The 19234-nt window shown below is 42.5% G+C and overlaps 1 protein-coding gene across 1 annotated transcript in view; it reads right to left on the bottom strand.

Annotated features, from left to right (window-relative positions):
- Positions 1-19234, bottom strand: part of FER1L6 (fer-1 like family member 6) — a 127007-nt gene that overhangs the window by 9425 nt on the left and 98348 nt on the right. The window contains exons 32-38 of the mRNA XM_063079710.1: positions 19015-19185; positions 16007-16167; positions 13836-13978; positions 11224-11312; positions 10667-10765; positions 7286-7527; positions 5804-5967 (exon numbers count right to left, since the gene is read on the bottom strand). Of these exons, the coding sequence (XP_062935780.1) occupies positions 5804-5967; positions 7286-7527; positions 10667-10765; positions 11224-11312; positions 13836-13978; positions 16007-16167; positions 19015-19185 (1069 nt within the window). The remainder of the gene's footprint in view (positions 1-5803; positions 5968-7285; positions 7528-10666; positions 10766-11223; positions 11313-13835; positions 13979-16006; positions 16168-19014; positions 19186-19234) is intronic.

Raw genomic sequence — 19234 nt, 5'->3', positions numbered from 1 at the left:
GAAACAGTTGTAACTGTAAGACCTTTCTCATCTCTTTGAAATGTATATAAATCCTTTTGAATACTAGATAGGCCTTTTGTCTTTAACAGCCGGAAGTGTCTTTTTCAAGGACCTGGGAACCACCTCTCTGAAAACATCAAGAGAGAGCATCTCGATCTCCCAGTTTCTGTGGGAGGGTAGGAGCCAATTTCAGTGGGCATCTTGCTCCATGTTGCAAAACCACCTCTTACCATAAAGATATGGGTGTTTATCCAATCATCCATCCATGGACACTTAGGTTGGTTCCATGTCTTGGCTATTGTAAACAAAGCTGCAACGAACATGGGAGTGCAGGTGTCCCTTTGACATGATGATTTATTCTTCTGGGTATATACCCAGAAGTGCAACTGCTGGATCATATGGAAGATCTATCTGCAGTTGTCTGAGAAACCTCCATACTGTTTTCCCTAGCGGTTGTACTAATTTAAAGTCCCACCAACATTGCAGTAGTGTTCCCTTCTCTCTACACCCTCGCCAGCATTTGTTATCTACCATCTTTTGATTATAGCCAGTCTAACTGTGGTGAGGTGGTATCTCAATGTGGTTTTAATTTGCATTTCCCTGATGACTAGTGATGTTGAGCAGTTTTTCATGTACCTGTTGGCCATTTGTATGTCTTCCTTTGAAAAATGTCTGTTCAGCTCCTTTGCCCATTTTTTTACTTGGGTTATTTGTTTTTTTATTATATAATTGTTTGAGTTCCTTGTATATTATGGGTAAGGAAACTGTAGTGTACATACAACATGGAATACTACTCTGTCATAAAAAAGAATGAAATACTCCCATTTGCAACAACATGGATGAGCCTGGAGAAACTTATGTTGAGTGAAATAAGCAAAGCACAGAGGGATAAATACCAAGTGTACTCACTCATATGTGGGAGCTAAGAGAAAAAGAAGGAAGGAAAGAAAGACCACAACAGTGCATTGGACTTGCAGAGGGAGAGAACATTCTCTGGGTTACAAAGTGGAGTGGGGGGGAAGACGGGAGCAGGAGGGAGGTTGGGGATAATTGGGTGGGGGACACGGGGTACAAATGCAATTTGTGGTAATGGGTAAACAGTCAGTATGAATCTGGCCCCCCACCTCAGGGGGACAAGGGTGACAATCAGCTTTGTATCTCATGAATATTCATAAGCAATAAAAAAAGATATAGATGTTTGTTTTTCCTCTGGATAAAGCCAATTAGCTAATACAGGTGGTCACCCCAATTACTATGTGAATCTAGGATGAACTATGTGTGACAAATGGTGCTATGAAGTTATTTTATTTGAAGACTACTTTTTGTTTATCTTGAAAATATGTGTGCAATGGGTTGCAGCTGCTTGGCAATACAAAAAGGCAGAATTTCTCCTGTCTTTGCAAACTCATAGCAGATTGTTTGTGATGCACATCACATTCTGGTTTAACGATTACTCAAGAATAAAACTTTTTTTCTCTACAACCTATGTGGAGAGGTTTTCTGCATCGGGAGAAGATTTTGTTTTAAATGATAATTTCCCAGCAAATGTCACCTCAGACTTCATCCCCATGGGAAAGATTATTAATGACTCCAGGACATAGTTGAATGTCCCTTCTGTTTTCACAGCCCTCTGCCAGAAGAGGAAGTATTGCACGGTGGTTAAGACAAAGGAATGCAGCTGCAGACTGCCTGGGTTGGAAACTTTTAGACAAAACATGCATCTTTTGATGCACAGGAGTTCTGTGTGGGATCCTGAATTATTCAAAATGTGCATGTCCTCATGAAGGTGGCTCATGATAGGATTATAAGAGGTCATCTAGCCTGGGCAACTCTGCTAGTCTTTCCCTCATGGGACCCAAGACAGAGGTGATGCTAAGGGACTCTCCAAAGCACAGGGCAGAGAAACTCTGCATTGAGTTAATCAAACCAGAGAATAAATTTCCCACATAAATGTCTCCCTTAAGGCCCAGCCATTACAAAACTATTAGACAAATGAATTCAAGTCACTATAATAACCTGACGTACCCAGACCCTGGCAATGGAGGGACAGTGACGTCAGCATAGAGAGAAGAAGAAAGATCATAGAACTTCCCACTGCTCTGGTATCTAGTTCAGATCATAGGCTCAAATGCTTCTATGGATCTTAATCCAGTCTAGGAAAACAGACTGCCAGAGTCCAAATGTCCCTTCATCCATTTACCACTGTGTCCCCAATCAGCATATCCTTATCCTCTGATCCTCCTGCTGTTAGAATCTACCTGTCTTCTGTCCTATTTCTTTAGGACACTGCTCTCTGGTTTCTAGGGTTAGATAATCATACAAATGGATGTGTACTGATGTGTTCATTTTCAAAGAACAGTTACCAAGCACTTCCTATGTGCTCGGTACACTGAGTATATAGAGAAGGAACGATATGATCTCTTCGGCGGTAGGGCCAATGTCTTAATTGTCCCTGAATTTATTGATTCATTCAATAAATATTTATGAATATCTATTATGTGTCAGGCCCCATGTTAGACACTGAAAATTCAGGAAAGGAGCAGGAAGAGAAGACATGCTGTTTGGACATGGGCTGCTCACAGTATGAGTCCATGAACAAGTGCAAAACAGTGTGACAGGAGCGATGGAAGCGTGAGGAAGCTAGCAGGGAAGGTTTCCTAGAGGGGGTGACTGTGAAAAGAGTCTCAAGACACATAAGGACTAGTTTTCCCAGAGGAGCCAGGGTTGGGACATTGCAGGCAGGAGGGCCAGCGCATAGATAAGCAGGGGTGTGGGAAGGAGCAGGAAGTGGCTTTGGGACAGCAGGAGCGCAGGATGGCTGAAGGGAGAGCACTGAGAGGTGAGACTGGGAGGTGTCTGAAGAGTCTACACAGGCTGCCTGCACTACCCGACATCCCACTCACTCCACTGCCTTCACCATTCCACCGACACTCCTTTTTAAGCATTAAGATATAATTAAAATACCATAAAGTTCACCCTTACAAAGTGCACAGTTAGGTGGATTTTAGTATATGCACAAAGTTGTGCAGCCATCAGCACAATTTAATATCACAACTTTTTTTTTTTTAATCACCCGGAAAAGAAATCCCATACCAGTTAGCAGGCACTGCCCACTCCTCTCCCTGCAGCCCCTGGCAACCACCGATCTGCTTCCTATGGATTTGCCTTTTCTGAACATTTTGTATAAACGGAATCGGACGGTATGTGCTCTTTTGTGGCTGGCTTCTTTGACTTAGCACAGTGTTTTCCAGGTTCATCTATGTTGGAGCGTGTGTCAGTACCGCATCGCTCTCCATGGCTGAATAATATTCCATTGTATGGATAGACCACGTTTTGTTTATCCATTCATCAGCTGATGGGTGTTTGGGTGTTTTCACTTTGGGGCTATTATAAATAATGCTGCTATGAACATTCACAACATGGCTTTTTTAAAGGTCACCAGGATCCCCCATGCTGCTGAATTCAAGGGGCACTTCTCTGTAGCTTTTTACATAACCACTTAGGAGCACTTGACGCAGAGCCCAGATGCCCTCCTCAAGTCTCCTCTCTGAGTTTCTGTTTGTGTGATCTTCTTCCTCCATCTCTGCCTAGTCCTTCCTCATCTTCTCTGACTTTGACCCTCTCTCACCCGCTGTCCACACAGCTGTGAGGTGTTCCCATGGGAGTCAGATCTCCTCCCCTCCTTGCTGGAAACCCCCCCAATAGCTTCCCTTTGAGAACGGGACCCACACTCTTCGTCAAGGCCTCGGAAGCCTCCTCTCCACTTCACCAGCACCACCCTCCCTCACCACACTCAGTTGTGGGAGGTTTTTCTCAGTATTTTAGTTTCTCCAAATCACTGAACTCGTTCTCACGTCAGGGCCTTTCCTGTGGTATTTGTTCCATGGGAAATGCATTTCCTCCACTTTTCCCGAGGGCTCACTACTTTTCATTCTTTAGATCTCAACTGAAAGTTTCACAGCCACAGAAAGGCCTTCCCCTATCACCACCTTATTGGATGGAAGTCTCTGCGTTGGATATGCTTTAATGCAGCACTCTGTCTCCTGCCCAGCCCTCATTTGAAGCCATTGATTTCTTGCTATGTGTGTGGGTGGCTATGTGTGTCTCTGTCTCTGCACGTGTGTGTCTGCATGTCTGTCTGTGACTTTAGACTGTAAGCTCCATGATGGCAGAGACCTCATATTTTATTCCCAGGGCCTATCATTGAACAGATGCTCACTAAATATTTGTTGGCTGAAATGAAAAAATCAATAAATAATATGGAAAATGAAGAGTCCACTAGGATCAAATGAAATAACAGAAGGGGTCTGAACATATTTGGCAAACTCTAAAGGGCTATAAATGACTGCTATTATATAATCATGCATATAAAGTTACTGTTTATTAATGCACAGAAACCAGATTATGTCAAAAGATAATAATTAGGATTTCTGGACTTGTCAGTCCCAACCTCATGCTATATTCTGGCAACTGTGACTGGTACACTGTGCTCATCTTGGTTCCTCCATTTGGAGTAGACATCTCCCCTCTTTTTTTTTTTTTATCTAGAAAATGCTGTTTCATCGTCCTCCATTCTTGAAAAATTCATGCTCTCTCCTGCTTGACCCCCAGCTCCCTCAGGGAGAATTGGATCACTCCTTCCTCTCTGTTCCTTCCTGCATCTTACACTTTGATTATTTAGTGCATGACTGGATTGTTGACATATTTGTAGCTCTCAGTGGACTCTGAGCTGGTTGAGGGTAGAGGCCATGACTAATGCATTTCTGAATTCACCAGTTCGTCCAACAAGTATTGATCGAGCATCTATTATATGCTAAACCCTGAAGCCCAGAACCAAGCCTGGAGACTGGCATGTAGTAAATCCTCATTAAGAACTTGAGGGGACCTGGAAGAATGAGCCTGGCTGGGGCCTCAATCTCTCCACCAATCGCACAATCAGAGGGGATTAAATGGAGAATTAGGGAACAGAAAAACTCCCAGAAAACATAATAGAATTAGACACCATAGGATCAGACTGGCAGCTTGCCATTTACCCAGTGAGGTACCAAGACAATCCCTGCCTCACACCCTCTGGACCGTTGGAGCAGAGAGAGAAAGAAAGGTCCTGTCCTGGGCATGATGTTGCCACTAGGCACTAGGAGCAGAGGCTAGAACACACTCACCCTAAAGGGAGGCTAAGAGCAGAGAAAAGAGTCCACCTATGTGGTCTCAGTGCCTTTCCTCAACCTCCCCAATCACAAAAGTCATCCTGCCTTCCTCACAGAGGATCAATGAGGAGGTCGAAAAAAAGGGAAGAAGAAACTTTCCCCTGATATTTGTGAAAGATCAGAAATTCCTACAGCACATGCCACACAGTATGGACCAAGTTGGCAACGCAGGGAAAGGGACAAATGGCTCTTCTGCCATCACGTCTCAAGGAAGTTTTAAAAGATTGGATCACCTTTTAAATTGAGTCTCACATTAGAGGGTGAAGGAATAAGGTAGTTACACTAAAATTGCACATTAGACAGGACTTTATGCATAATTTCAAGAAATGTTGAAAAAAATTAATGCCAGGGTGTAAGTGCAGGCCCAAAGGGTAGAAAACCACCCCCAACACAGATAGCTATTAAATTAAGTATGCTGAAATACGGTAGGCTTAATGCATTTATAAAGCTTTAGAAATTCTTGCTGCTCAGCAGAACCTCTGCCAGAAGGGCTCATGTTCCTTCAAGGCACTTAAAGTTTGCAAAACCACTCACTGGAAGAGCGCGATGCCCCCTGACTACCCCACCCCACCCGGCCTCCTACAGCTGTCACTTACTGTGAGTTCTTTGCTTTTGGTGAAAGGCCACCAGCCACGCACACGCTTCTGCTGGAATATGGAGATCTTGTTCTCCTCACTTGCATTCTCAAACTTGGTGAGATCACAGGCTTTGGCAGACTTGGCTGCTCGAGGGAAACTGTTGAGGTTCATTTCCAGGGAGCCTGTAGAGAGATGCCCCATAACAGTCATGGAAGGGTTTTTAAAAAGTGATGGAAGAGCTTTTAGATCACCATCCTCATTCACTCATTCTCCCATTGACTCACTAGTTATTCAATCAGTACCACATTGGATCACACCTATGTGCTAGACATTGGGAGTACCAGTGTGACCAAGACGTGTTTGGTGCTATCAAAGGACTGATTCATGGTAGAAGACAAGGGCAGGGCTGCAATACTTAACTTTCAGTTTCAGGGGTCATCGCTGCTGGGCACCTTCTCCGCTCCCTGAGCTCAGCTCCCTGAGCCTGAACTATGTGCCTGAGCCGTGCCCTGTGTCAGCTCTGATTACCCCATGAGAGCCCTGCTCCCCCCACCTCACCTCCCTCTTTGAGTCCCTTAAACTCCTCCAGGTCAGGGTCTAAGTCTTTCTGTCTTTGTATCTATTCTCGCTGACAGTGTCCCTTAGTGGGTTCACGACAATGCTTTTTCAACGAGTGAATACAAGGCAGAGTAAGTTGTTACCATGAGAGGTCTGGATATCTCTCTTTAACAACTTTTTCCTATTATAAAGTAATATTTGTTAATGGTGGAAAATTTAGAGCACGCACATCAGCAGGAAAAAAGAGAATAGAAAAATCTTCCATAATTCCATCCCCAAAAAGAAGTTGACCATTGCTCTATATATCTGCACTCAGCCCTATTCTCTCTCTCCCTTTCTCTGCCTTTCTATGACTATTTCATTCTTCTATACATAAAAATGTGTATTTTACAGGATTTTTTCCACACTCTCTTTTTCACTTAACGCATCCTGCATAACTTGTCAGCTCATTAAATATTCCAGTATTTTTAATGGCGGCAGGGTCATACTTATGGAGGGCTTGCTATGTGTGAGGCCCTGTGCTCTGTTCTTCAATCGCCTCATCACAGTACAGCTCACCACCCTGAGAGGCATGTAATATTATTATCCCCACTTTACAAGGGAGGAAAACTGAGGCACAGAGTGGACCAGTAATTAGCTCAAAACTTAATGGCTTCTTAGTTCTAGAGCAAAAACCAACTTAAATCTGTTTGAATATGTGGGGTTCACCATATGGATGACCATAAATTATTTAGCCAATCCCCTATTAATGGGGACCCAAACCCTTGACCTTGGTGTTACAACACCACGCTCTAACCAACTGAGCTAACTGGCTAGCCCACTCTTTCCAATCTTTTGCTATCATAAATAGCACTGAAATTATCATCCTTGTAACTAAATCAGACCAGAAGCTGGGACAAAACCCTTAACATTAATATGTGCTTGACAAAGCCACTGGCTTACCCAGGAAGTCATCCGAGGACAGCCTTTCAAAATCCCAAACCTGGAGCACCAGTACAGCCGGAGTTTTACACTCCGTCTTCTCTAAGGAAAAGATGTTCTCCCTCTTGGCGATGACCATTTGCTTCTCAGCCGGGAGATACTGAAATGGGAACAGGAAGCGCCAGTTGAAGTTCCCTTCTCCGGTCAGAGAGTTGTAGTGCACGTCTGTCTCCTGCTTGTCGTCCTCCAAACCCTTTATCCACCTGAATAAAGATTTAGGAAGATTTAAACACTCAGAGTACATGATGCAGGCATCAGTATAACCAAGAGTGACTTAACTAGATTCAACTGGTCAAACATCATAGTTTAAAAATTAATACACAGTGAGATTCAGAAGAGGAAAATAGGGGTCAGCATCTGAAACAGAGACAATTCATTCCAAGGCAGGCTGGGAAGTGTCTCCAATTGTTTGGGTAGACCTGAAGTCCCATGCAATCAAGATGGAAAATTCAGGAAATATGAAGTAAAAGTGTCAGGGGTGACACCTCTGCCCCTGAGTGTTACGAGATTACTCACTACATTAAGTGTCTAAAATTGGGCTGGTTTAGACCTGTGCTGTCAGGCCTGTATCTGGCCCCCTCCTCTCTGGTTCTGGGCCTTGAAAGCCCAGCAAGCCTGGGTCAGTGTGGCACGGAGGGTAGGAGGCCACCCATACCCACCTGTACCCTGCCAATCCTGGCTCTGCTGCTTACCAACTGTGCAGCCACAGATACGTTACCTAACCTCTCTGTGCCTTTGTTTCATCTGTAACATGGAAGCAATTCTAGCATATAGTTCATAGGGAGGGTTGTTCGGAGGAATTATATGAGATAATATCTGTAAAGTGCTTTGGGTACTCCGAATTATCCATAATGTTCTCAGTATTACCTGGTTTTCTTCCTCCATCCCCAGCATAATGTAAGCTACATTTAATACATTTTCCCCTAGTACTTTATCCATGGTGAATTAATTACTTGAAAAAATAAGCATGTTTAACTCAAACTGATGGATAATCCCAAACCACTTGCCTTCTGAAAGCAGACTTCCCTCCTCCCCAGGGCGAGGAAGAGGAGTGGTACCTTCACAGAGGAGTGGAACCACTTGGGGATGGACCCAATTATTTAGCTAAAGACAGTGCTTGCTCAACAATGTATTTGTGGTATCTGTTAGGAGGGAGAGTGAGCTACATGCTACGAGTATGTTGGGAAACAAACAGAAATGGTCCCTGCTTCGTGGGGCTATGGTCATAGGTAGAAGGTGAGAGAGGGATATGAGTGGAGTGGCAGAAGTCACCAGAGAGAGATGTGCAAAGGCCCTGTGAAAGAAGAGGTGATTGCACACCCTAAGAAGGAAAAGAAGATCAGTGTGACAAGAGAGCAGAGAGCAAGGGTGAGTGTGGTGTGAGGTGATGCTGGACAGACAGGTGGGGCCAGCCATAGGGATATTTTAGGACATATTAGGGATTTGAATCTGTCCAGGGAAAGTGGGATATCACTGAAGGGTTTTAAGTACAGACTGACATGATTGGTTTGTGTTTAGAAAAAGATAACTTATGTTTAAACATAGGGAACAAATTACTGGAGGACAAGAGTGACTATGGAGAGACCGATTCAGACAGCACTGGTATTGCAGTGGTCCCAGCAAGAGGGGATGGAGGGAAAGACCACAGTGCAGATGGGGAGAGTGGACGGGACTGACAGCTGCTTGGGAGGTAAAAATGGATGAGATTTGATGGTACCTTAGAAACGGGGGGAGTCAATGAGGAAAGGTTCTGTAGATTTGGGGTTCCCAACACTGAATGGATTATGGTGCCAGTCACTGGGATAAGGAACCCTAGAGAAGAAAGTCTGGGATTGTAAGATCATCATTTTTGTTTTAGACTTGCTGAATTTGAGGGGCTGCTTTTGAAAAACCCAAGTAGATGCACACATGTGGAATGGGAGTTGTCAAGAATGGAGATTAAAAGATGGCAATTGAAACCATTGGTTATTTGGCCTAATTTATTTAAGTGAAACATTAGATGAAAGTGGCAGAGAGACGATGTAGTTTGAGATGAGAAGAGGGCCGGGGACACTGCCAGGAGCTATTCCACTGCTCAATGGAGGGAGATGAGCTTTCAAAGAACATTGAGAAATGGCCAAGGCAGCAGGAGGAAAACCAGAAGCATGTGTTGCTACAGCAGTTAGGGCAAGAAAGTGTTTTAAAAGGAGTGCTTAGCTATGCCGAATGCTGCTTAGGGGGCAAGAAGATGAGAACTAATTTTTAAAAACAAGACATTAGCTTGAGCAATATGGAGAGCACTGACGCCTTAGTGAGACCCGTGTTGGTGGAATGTTGGGTCGGAAGCCAGATTGCAGGGAGAGAAGTGAGTGGGAGGTGAGAAAATGGAGAGCAAAAAACCTCTCTCTCAAAACATTTTAATGGGCCATGATTCTGGAAGTTTCAACCTGAACTCTTTCAGAATTTTTCCATATTTTGAGCCATGGTAAAGTACCTTTGACAGGACACATTTATCTTTCCTGAATTGGTGATGAGCCAGCAGCAATTTCAGAGGGTCTTAATTCTGCTTTTTAAATTTTTATTTATGTTGGGTCACACTACTCCTATTGATCCTCCTTTGTAGTAATTTAACTCACTCCTATATTCTTGTCCTGGAAAAAATGAGAATTTTGAATCCCCAGACATGCTTTGACTGCCAAATACATTGGTTATGCGCATTTTGAAGACTGGGTGTTTTTTTCTTGGGATAGGCAAAGAGATGTCAGCATGAGGCTGAGTCTAGCTTACTACGTCTGAGATTAGTTTTAGCTAAGGCACAGACTTAAGTCACTTTTTCTTTTGATTCTCTACCACCTCATACCCCTCCCGAACTGTGGCTAAAAGGAAGTAGAGTCAAGATATAAGAGAAAGACATAAAATGCTTTGTTCCCTGGGTCCTTCCTAGGTTAGTATCTTTTTTATCAGTAGCACCAGCAAACAGGAAGGTCAAAATTTTAGTTTTTGCATTAGCTTTACAATCTGTTATACAGATTAATCTTTCATTACTAGAACCACATCTCTCTACTATTTAAAGTTAGATATACTTTGAATGTCACTTAAAAAGTTTAGGTATCTAACATTTAACTGAAAGATGTTTACATAATAAGATTATCTTAGGAAAAATATTTCCATAAGATAATAATTCTTAGCAAAATGACCAAATAAGACAAATATTTGACAAAGAAACTGGCCCTATCTAACAAAGTAAGACGAGCTCCTCCTGTGGGATGTTGGAAGTATTTTCCACGAGGCATAGATTTGCTTAGAGATTAAAGACGTGAGAAGGGGAAAGAAAAGGAGGATGAAGTTTGTTAATGACCTTACCCTTTAACATAAATATCACTGGATTTTTGGCCTGTGAAGATATTTTCATCTTCTAAAATGACATCTTCAGTGTTCCAGATAATCACCCTCAATTGATACCTGGGGTGAGAGGAGGCAGCGTTAGACATTGACCACTTGGAGGCTGAGTCAACAGGTGTCTGTGTGATTTTAGTATTGCTTTTGGTCTGTAAGCTTCCTCAAGTTTGCCAAGTTCAGAACACCAGCACTCAAGGTCTTGGTTCCATCAGAACCAAGTATCCTAGCTGGAGACCTCAGGGTCACCATGGACGTGAATTACTCTGAGCAGACACTCCTTCTATTAACCAACATTTTTCAGATGAGCAACTTGAAGCTCAGAAGCCCCAACCATAGATGAGGACCAGCACTTCGACCACACTGCCATCACCCCCGCCCCCACCCCCTGCTGTGACTGGCCAAGTGGAAAGTGAGGTATGGTTATCAGTGAGGTAACCTATCAGACACCAGATCAAATGTCAGGATCTTTTAGTCGGCTACCACGGTCTCTTTCCCCAAAGGTGGGGCTGCTGCTGACTCACCCTTTGGGTTGCCTTGGTGAAATGTCAACGGGAGGTCCAGGCTGAGGCATGTCCTTGGGAAACATGTCCACCCACATCTGCAGGCGGCCCTTGTTAAGAAAAGAAGATCTCCTTTAGCTTTGGGAGAGGGTGGAGAGGCACAGGGAATCGACCATTCGTGGTTTAGAAAGATCCCTTTACTAGAAATGGGTATTAGGTATAGTTTGGCACCTTCATACTTGTGTAGCATATTTGTTGACAAGGGCGGATTTACATTTTTATTAGGAAGTAGCCAAAGCATAAATTATGAGCAGGGAAGGGAAAGCAAACCATTATTGAGCACCTCCTATGTGGTAGACACAGAGCTACACACTTGACACACATTATCTCATGAACACTTGTAACATTCCTACTGGGTAGATGTTAATTTCATTTGGCAGAGGAGAAAACATCTTGCCCATGCTTACATAGACAATACATAGCAGAGTCTGCATTCAGCCCTTGTCTGTTGACCCCAGAGACCCTGCTCTTTCTACAAACTGCTAAGGATTTAAAAGATGATAATACTATATACCAAGTATCATGCTTCATTGTTGCTAATATATTGTAACATGGATTATCTGTTACTGCTCACCCCAGCTGAGTCTGTGTCTTACACATAAAGAAATCAAGGCCCAGATAAGTCAACAAAGTTATCTGAAGTTCTGTGACTAAGTAGTGGCAGACTAGGACCTCCCATTCATTGCCTTGAATTCCATGTATCAGACTTTACCCTGTTGCATGGGACTTAAGAGTGCATGGTGGGAGAAGGCCTGGTGGATTCCATGCTCGACCCTGTTGTATACATTGAAGTACTCTGTCAGCTCAGGAAGGAAGGGAGTGATCAGTGAAGGCTGGGTTGGTGGGGAGGTTTTATAAGAAGGAGATGGGGCTTCCACCAGAGCATAAAGGATATGGAGGATTTGGAAGAGGGAGGGGATTTGGTTGGGGGGGAGGCTTTTCAGGGGAAGGGACAATGTAAGCAGAGGTTTAGCATTTGGGAACAAAAGAAGAAATTCAACAGAGTACTAGAGATGATTTCTTCTCTAAAGATACATTAATATTCACCCTTAATCAAAAAACTACATCTGACTGGCAAAATGAAAATTTGAAACATCTGGTACTAAATTTCAGGAAACAATCATAAGCTTCTACATCTGAAAATGGTTACCCTCTCAAGTCTCTATCCCACACATGCTATCGCTAGGTCTACACCCCAGCACTGCTGGGATAGCAGGGCAGGCGTTCCTGTCCCATCATAACTGAGCTCATGTGCTTTGCCCAAGTCCTACAGTTAGTGAGTCCACAGCTGGGATAGGAGCCCCTCATGAGGCTGTATTAAGGCACAAGAGTAAGGTGACCACACACCCGTTCATCCAGGAAAATCCTGCTGTGTGTGCCTTGTGCCAGCTCAATTATTAACAGTGCCCTTGTTCACTCTCAAAATGCCCCAGATCAGATAAACAATTCTGTGGTCCTTGTAAACAGGTGAGATAATTTATATAAAGGGCCTAGTACAAGGAAGGCTCTTAACAAAGCTTATCTTGTCTTCCCTTCTGATTCCTAACCCAGCTGTCTAGTTATTCTTCTCATACAATGTTAGGTCCCTGGAACCGAGAACCTGACTTTTAGAAAGACCTCCACCCTTCAGTTTCCTTTCTCTAAGTTTCCTTCTTCCAGGTCTCTGCTCTGAGCAGGCTGGGCAGGCTGTACCCAGAGTGTAGCATTGTAACTGCTTCCCCAGCTAGCCCAACGTTTCTGTCTCCCCAAGTCTCTGTTCCCATGAGCAAGCTGTACCTGGAATGGAACATTGTGACTGTCTTCCTAGGCTAGGCAAGATGCCAATCTTAACCCTATAAAAGAGATACCCAACTACCTCTCAGTGCTGACGCCATTTTTCGGCTCAGCCAGCAAGTCTTCTTGCCACTTGCTAATAAAATCTTTTCTTCCTTTACCTGGCTAGTGTCTCCTTCCTCGGCGACCTTACACATAGCTTTTTCTTGACAGGTTTTCAAGGTAAGCCACCATCCATTGCTTCTCTGGGAAAACATGGGGTGTGTGCGGGTGCGCGCGTGCGTGCGTGTGTGTATGGTGTTACTAAGCTGTGTGGTTACAGATAGATTTTGAACGTCTTGGGCATGTAAGATGAATTTTGAAGTTTCTCAACTGTCAGGATTCTTCTAAAAGAGTTTGATAATGCAAATCATAAAATTAACAAAATACTAAGTCAAACACTAACGCCAGGGCAGGGTTCTTCAATCTTGGTGTTATTGGCATTTTAGGCTTGATAATCCTTTGTTGTGAGTGTTTGGGATGGGCAGTGGGGGAGGTAGTGCTGTCCTGTGCATTGTAGGAGGTTTAATTTAATAGCATCCCTGGCCTCTACCAACTAGATGCCAATAGCACCCTCACCCACTTGTGACAACCAAAAGTGTTTCCAGACATTACTAAATGTCCCTGGGGAAAGAAGGTCACAACTGTCCCAGGATGAAAACCAATCTGGCTAGGGCAACCAAAATTAACTCTTACAGAAAAAAGCCACATTCCTTGGGGAAGAACACACCTAATGGGGCCAGACCTGTCTTGGCCACTACCTGTTCCATTCCTGGCTTGTCCTTGTGGTACAGTGGCCGAGTCTCTATGTGCTCAGGAACCAGCCTACATCCGACTTCTGGCATATCCTCCCAAGAGCGTAAAACCTTGAGGGCCAAGTGCTCATAAGACTCCACCGTCTCTTCTGCAGGGAAGAAAGATAAAGAAAGAGTCTTGTCTGATGTGTGTTTCTGCAAGGAGACAAGTATGTGCTGTCAGATGAATTTTTAAACACTTCCCTTAAAGTTTCACTTAAATATACTACGGAACAGGGGGAGAGAAAAGACAGCAAAAGAGGAAAAAAGGAAAAAGGAAGGATGGAAAGAGGTGGAGCTAGAGTGTTGGGAAGAGGAGAGAGATGGAAAGTTCAGAGAGAGGGAAATGAGACGGGTTGACCAGAGGACCCAGAGAGCAGTCAGAGTCCTGTAGTAGGGGGCTCCATTCACCCCTAAATCAGATTCCTCCAGAGTCTATGAATCATGAGCTTGGCTGGAAAATACTGAAGAGCGTATATTTTTGGAGATGTAAAACTGTGTGCTACCACCTCAATGCGAGAGGGCCTGGGGACTCGGGGAGGCCTTAAGAAGGTGGTGAAACGGGTGCAGTGTGTTGACGATGCCTTTGGTCTTCTCATCATCACTTGGGATCTCCCTCCTACCAACACTGCCCACAGGAAAGACACTGGACCTGTCATTCTAAAGAAGGTAATCCATGATAAAAACGACTGGTGGAAACAATACTCACAGAAGAAGACAAAAAATTGTTAAAAGAATAAAATCTTCTCGGCAAAGTTTAGAATGGCCAAATTTGATATAGGAGAATTGATCTTAGCTTTTAAAAAAGGTCCACAAAAGAAATCTCCCGTTGGCAATAATTACAATCAGTAAACATTGATAGGAATGAACAAGTAATCAATGAATTAAATCTTTCTCGTAAAGTTTAATCAGTCAGGAACTGAGCTTGTGAACATAATTTCAGATGTTTAGTGGGAAAAAAATAGTAATTGTTTAATCATGAACTGTGGGATATTAACCAAGGAACTAAATTGGCTTAATAGAATATACTGTGAACAAGTAATTTTCCTCAACAGAAATTCATTAGTGTGTCATTAATACACTATCTAAATATTTATAACTCTGTATGCAAGAACCTCTATAGGTTCTTGGGGTTTAAATGACATGATGAAAAGAAATCTTGGAAGGGGCCTGCCCGTGGCTCACTGTGGAGAGCGTGGTGCTGACAGAACCAAGTCAAGGGTTAAGATCCCCTTACCGGTCATCTTAAAAAAAAAAAAAAAGAAAGAAAGAAAGAAAGAAAAACAAAGAAATCTTGGCATCAAAGTGGTGGAGGTCAACATAGCAGTGTCAGGACATCCTGAACCATGTCCTTAATTGGGCTGTTTGCATCAAAAGAACTGAACCATATATAGGGAATTTTTAAGTGTCAAAGGGACAGGGGAAACAATATAAGAGTTATTCTGTATCACTAAAGTAAAGATGGCTTTTTTTCTCATCCTGAATTTATGGAAGCCTCTGTGGGATCTTCACGATCTGTCTCATGATGCTCATGATGTGGAAAATCTACTTCTTGTTGCTAAAATAGAAGAGTTATTGGTGTAACAATTATGGGGGTAATTGGGTTGTGTCCAATTTTTTATATTTTAAAACTATTGCCTGCCTTCTGACACAATTCTACTTCTATGATCTAGAAATGTGCAAGAACATGTAAAGGAAGTTCATTGTAGCATCAATTGTCACTACAGTGACAAAAACAAATACAAGGTAAATAAATGGTACAATAATAAAATGAAATATTATCAATGATTGTTTCAAAGAACAAAGGACAATCGTCATAATCATTGGAAACAGAAAAGGCAGGGAACAAAACTATGTGTATAAGTGTCTAATACATTTACAACTATGTAACAATGTGACATATACACATTCACACACACACAGATGCAAGGAAACACTCCAGCATGCAGCGGGGTCATCTCTGAGTTTAGGGATGATGAGTGATTTTCATTATCCCCCTTAACTTGTCCATACTTTTGACCATGAGCATGCATTACTTCTATAATTAGATGACCCACTGTCCCCTAGACACAAATAACGCTAGAATCAGGATTTTCAAAAGAAGAGCGACATCAGCAGGATACGTGGCAGAGAGTTACCAGAGTCCTCTTCAGTGAAGACAGTTTTCCCAGTGAAGACCTGGTTTCCTATCTGTATTTTCCCAGGGTGAAAGTAGGGTCCATCGAGCTTGTTGTCTTTGCAGAGCTTGGTGAGGATCTCAGTGGGTTTGGATGTGTCTCTCCAGGCATTGTAGCCTTCTCTGAAAAGTGGAGGAAGGACAGGTAGGGTGAGGCCTGTCTTCTATCTGGGAGGACACACTCTGAGGTTGCCATAAAAAGGGCCACTCAAGTATGACCTGTGTAGTTTCCTTCTAATTTGACCTGGCTCTCTCTATAATTGGGGCAAGTGTTTTTGATTTTGTTTTGTTTTGTTTCGTTTCTGGTCAAACACGTCTTCTTATATAAAGTGTGCATGAAAGGCAGGACTTGTGTGTAGCTAGACAGAAAAGTCCTTTGCATAATTAAAGTGAAATTCACATAACAAAATTAACCATTTTAAAGTTGACCAATTCAGTGGCATTTAGTGTATTCACCATGATGTATGACCACCATCTCTTCCAAAAAGTATTTATCACCCCAAAAGAAAATCCTGTACCCATAAAGCAGTTACCTTTCTCTCTCCCCAGAGCCTTCGTTAATCACCAATCTGCTTTCTGTGTCTATGGGCTTCTTCGCAGGTAATTTTTGTTCAGTTTTTGTTCCGTCCCTAGCAGAACAGCTATTGGGCTGCTTCTTATCCTAAGAGGAAAGACTAGCTCATCCTTTCTATTTCTCTGCCTCTTTCCTCTTCCCGTACAAAAAAACATACTGTAGACTGATGTCACAGGCAGAAAGTCTTGATGTGTTGTTTCTCTAATCCGTGATTTTCCTGGCAGTGAGTTTCTAAATCTTCCCAACACCTTCTTCCCTTAAAAACTAGCTGTTTATCTTTGTTTTTGTTGCTGTTGTTGTTGTTGGCCAGTACAGGAATCAAACCCTGGACCTTGGTGTTATCAGCACCCTGCTCTAATCAACTTAGCCAACTGGCCAGCTTGTTTGGTTAAAAATTGTTAACTTGCAATGAAGTGCTCTCTAAGAGTCATCACCAAGATAAGCTTGGATGCCTCTGCCCATTGGCACACTGAGTTCATCAGAATTTAACTTGTTTGAGCATTTAAATAAATCAAAATGTGGCTTACAAATCAAGCTGTAGAGTAATATTCCTACATTGTGTCAAAGATATGAGGATTTTGAAAAGGTCCAGAGCCACACACAGGCCTCCCCAGAAATAAGCACTCTTGTCTTATTTGTGAAACTTTTCAGTGCAACTCCCCTGACTAAATTATTCTGCTCCTCCCTGGCAGGTCCTTCATAGGGAAATTCTTCTGAACAAAGGATGCCAGTGGCTTCCTTCCCTGATTTCAGAGCGAGAGCAGCTAAACCCTCTCTGAACAGAGCCGTCTCAGGTACTTGGAGAGCCTGTGCATACCCAGGAGGCTTGTGCGTCCACTAGGGACCCAAATTGAACTGGCTTTCCTGGCTCAGGGAAGAGCAGGAGAGAAAGGAGACTGTCTGAAAATCATGCCACGGGGGAATAGGCAGTCAGACTCTGACAGTGACAGTGTGAACTGCTACAACTCTTCTGAAGGGCCAATTGGGCAAATATATTAAAAGTCCTTAAAATGTGCATTCCTTTGAATAGAGTAATCCACATCAATGGATGACTGCTGAGGGAATTATCAGAGAGGTGTGAAACGGCTTTTGTACGAGAATGCTCATGGCAGCAGTAAAAAAGAACATAAATGCCCTAAAGTTCAAGAAGACAAATTGGTTATATCATTTTATAATAAACTTAAGTAATAAAATATGAGGGTACTTCAAATATTTTGTGGAAAACTAGAATTAAAAGATAATACGAATCTTTCTACAAATTTTTTGAAGTACCCTTGTAATATAGAGCTATTAAAATAATGTTTTCAAAGAGTAGTTTGTGACATGACAAAATGCTTATGATATAAGGGTAATTGCAACAAGCAGGTTACAAAACTGCATGAGGAGGTATAAGTTCAACTTTTGGGGAAAACAGCATAGAAAAAAGACAGAAAGGAAATATGCAAGAATTTTTTACATAAATTATCTCTGGGTAGAATAATTTGAGCATTATTTTGTACTGTCTGTATTTCCTAAGTTTTCTATAATGAATATGTGCTGTTTTATATTCAATAAAACATTTTTTTACATTAATCAGGTACTTTTACTCACAATGGAGAACATCTGTAGAATCTTTTATATGACCTATCAACTTATGAAAATAGAGGTGTTTGAACCCACAGAACTTCTTTTTCTTAAAATTGATGCATAATGACTGTACAAATTTGTGGCGTACACATGACAGTTTGATACATGGCTGCAATGTGTAACAGGAAAAGTATTTTTAAAATTACACCATGGAATTTTAATGAATGTTTTTATATTTTAACGGCTGCAATTATTTTTTTCTTAAGCTATCAGATACAACAAACTTTTAAGAAAATAAAGCTAGTAGTCTATATTTTTAAACTAAGCAGAATTCAAAATTGTTGCAAAGAGTGAGAGGTGGGTCCATTCTTCCCTCATTTGTAAAATGGGGATAACACTTTAATGGGTGTTGAAAGAAGTGAATGAGATACTCCATGTAAAGTGTTCGGTTATCAAAAGCACACATAAGTGTTAGTTATAATTAGTTGGGATATTGGCATTTCTATTATGTTAATTATTCTTCTAGCATCATTCCCCACCAGGGAACCCTGCCCACCAGGCACTACTGATCAAGGGAACACATACAAATCAGCTCTTGACTCTTGAAGAGCCTGCCCTTGGTTCTAAACGAGCTGCCTCCCTATCCTCAGTGACCCTCAAGAGTACTGAACAGACTTTCCCCAAACCAGACCTGCTCATGTGCAGCACATGTGAGATAGTAAAGCCTGGTCTGGCCTTCCTAGAGATGAACAATTTGGATGCAGTGTCCAGAGCCCTGAAGACTGTAGCCTCAGAACGCCAACAGTGTCTCCACGGGAGAAAGAACTTACATTTCATACTGGCTCTGCAAGCCACAGATGGCTCGATGTTTGCTGTAGAAGCGGTTCTCCAGGTCGATCTTGGTCTCACCAATAAGGTCGTCTGTCCCAATCATGTCGTGATCATAGATCAGGACAGAGAGCAGAGACTCCTTCGGGAATGTGGCTTGGATCTCAAATGACCTGTTGTCCAAGCAGAGGTTTCAGGAGTCAAGAATGTTTGGTGACACAG

This window comes from Cynocephalus volans, chromosome 15, assembly GCF_027409185.1.
Source record: "Cynocephalus volans isolate mCynVol1 chromosome 15, mCynVol1.pri, whole genome shotgun sequence".
Taxonomy (NCBI): Eukaryota; Metazoa; Chordata; class Mammalia; order Dermoptera; family Cynocephalidae; genus Cynocephalus; species Cynocephalus volans.
Note: the sequence above shows the minus strand (reverse complement) of the source record. Positions and strands in the feature narration are given on the sequence as shown.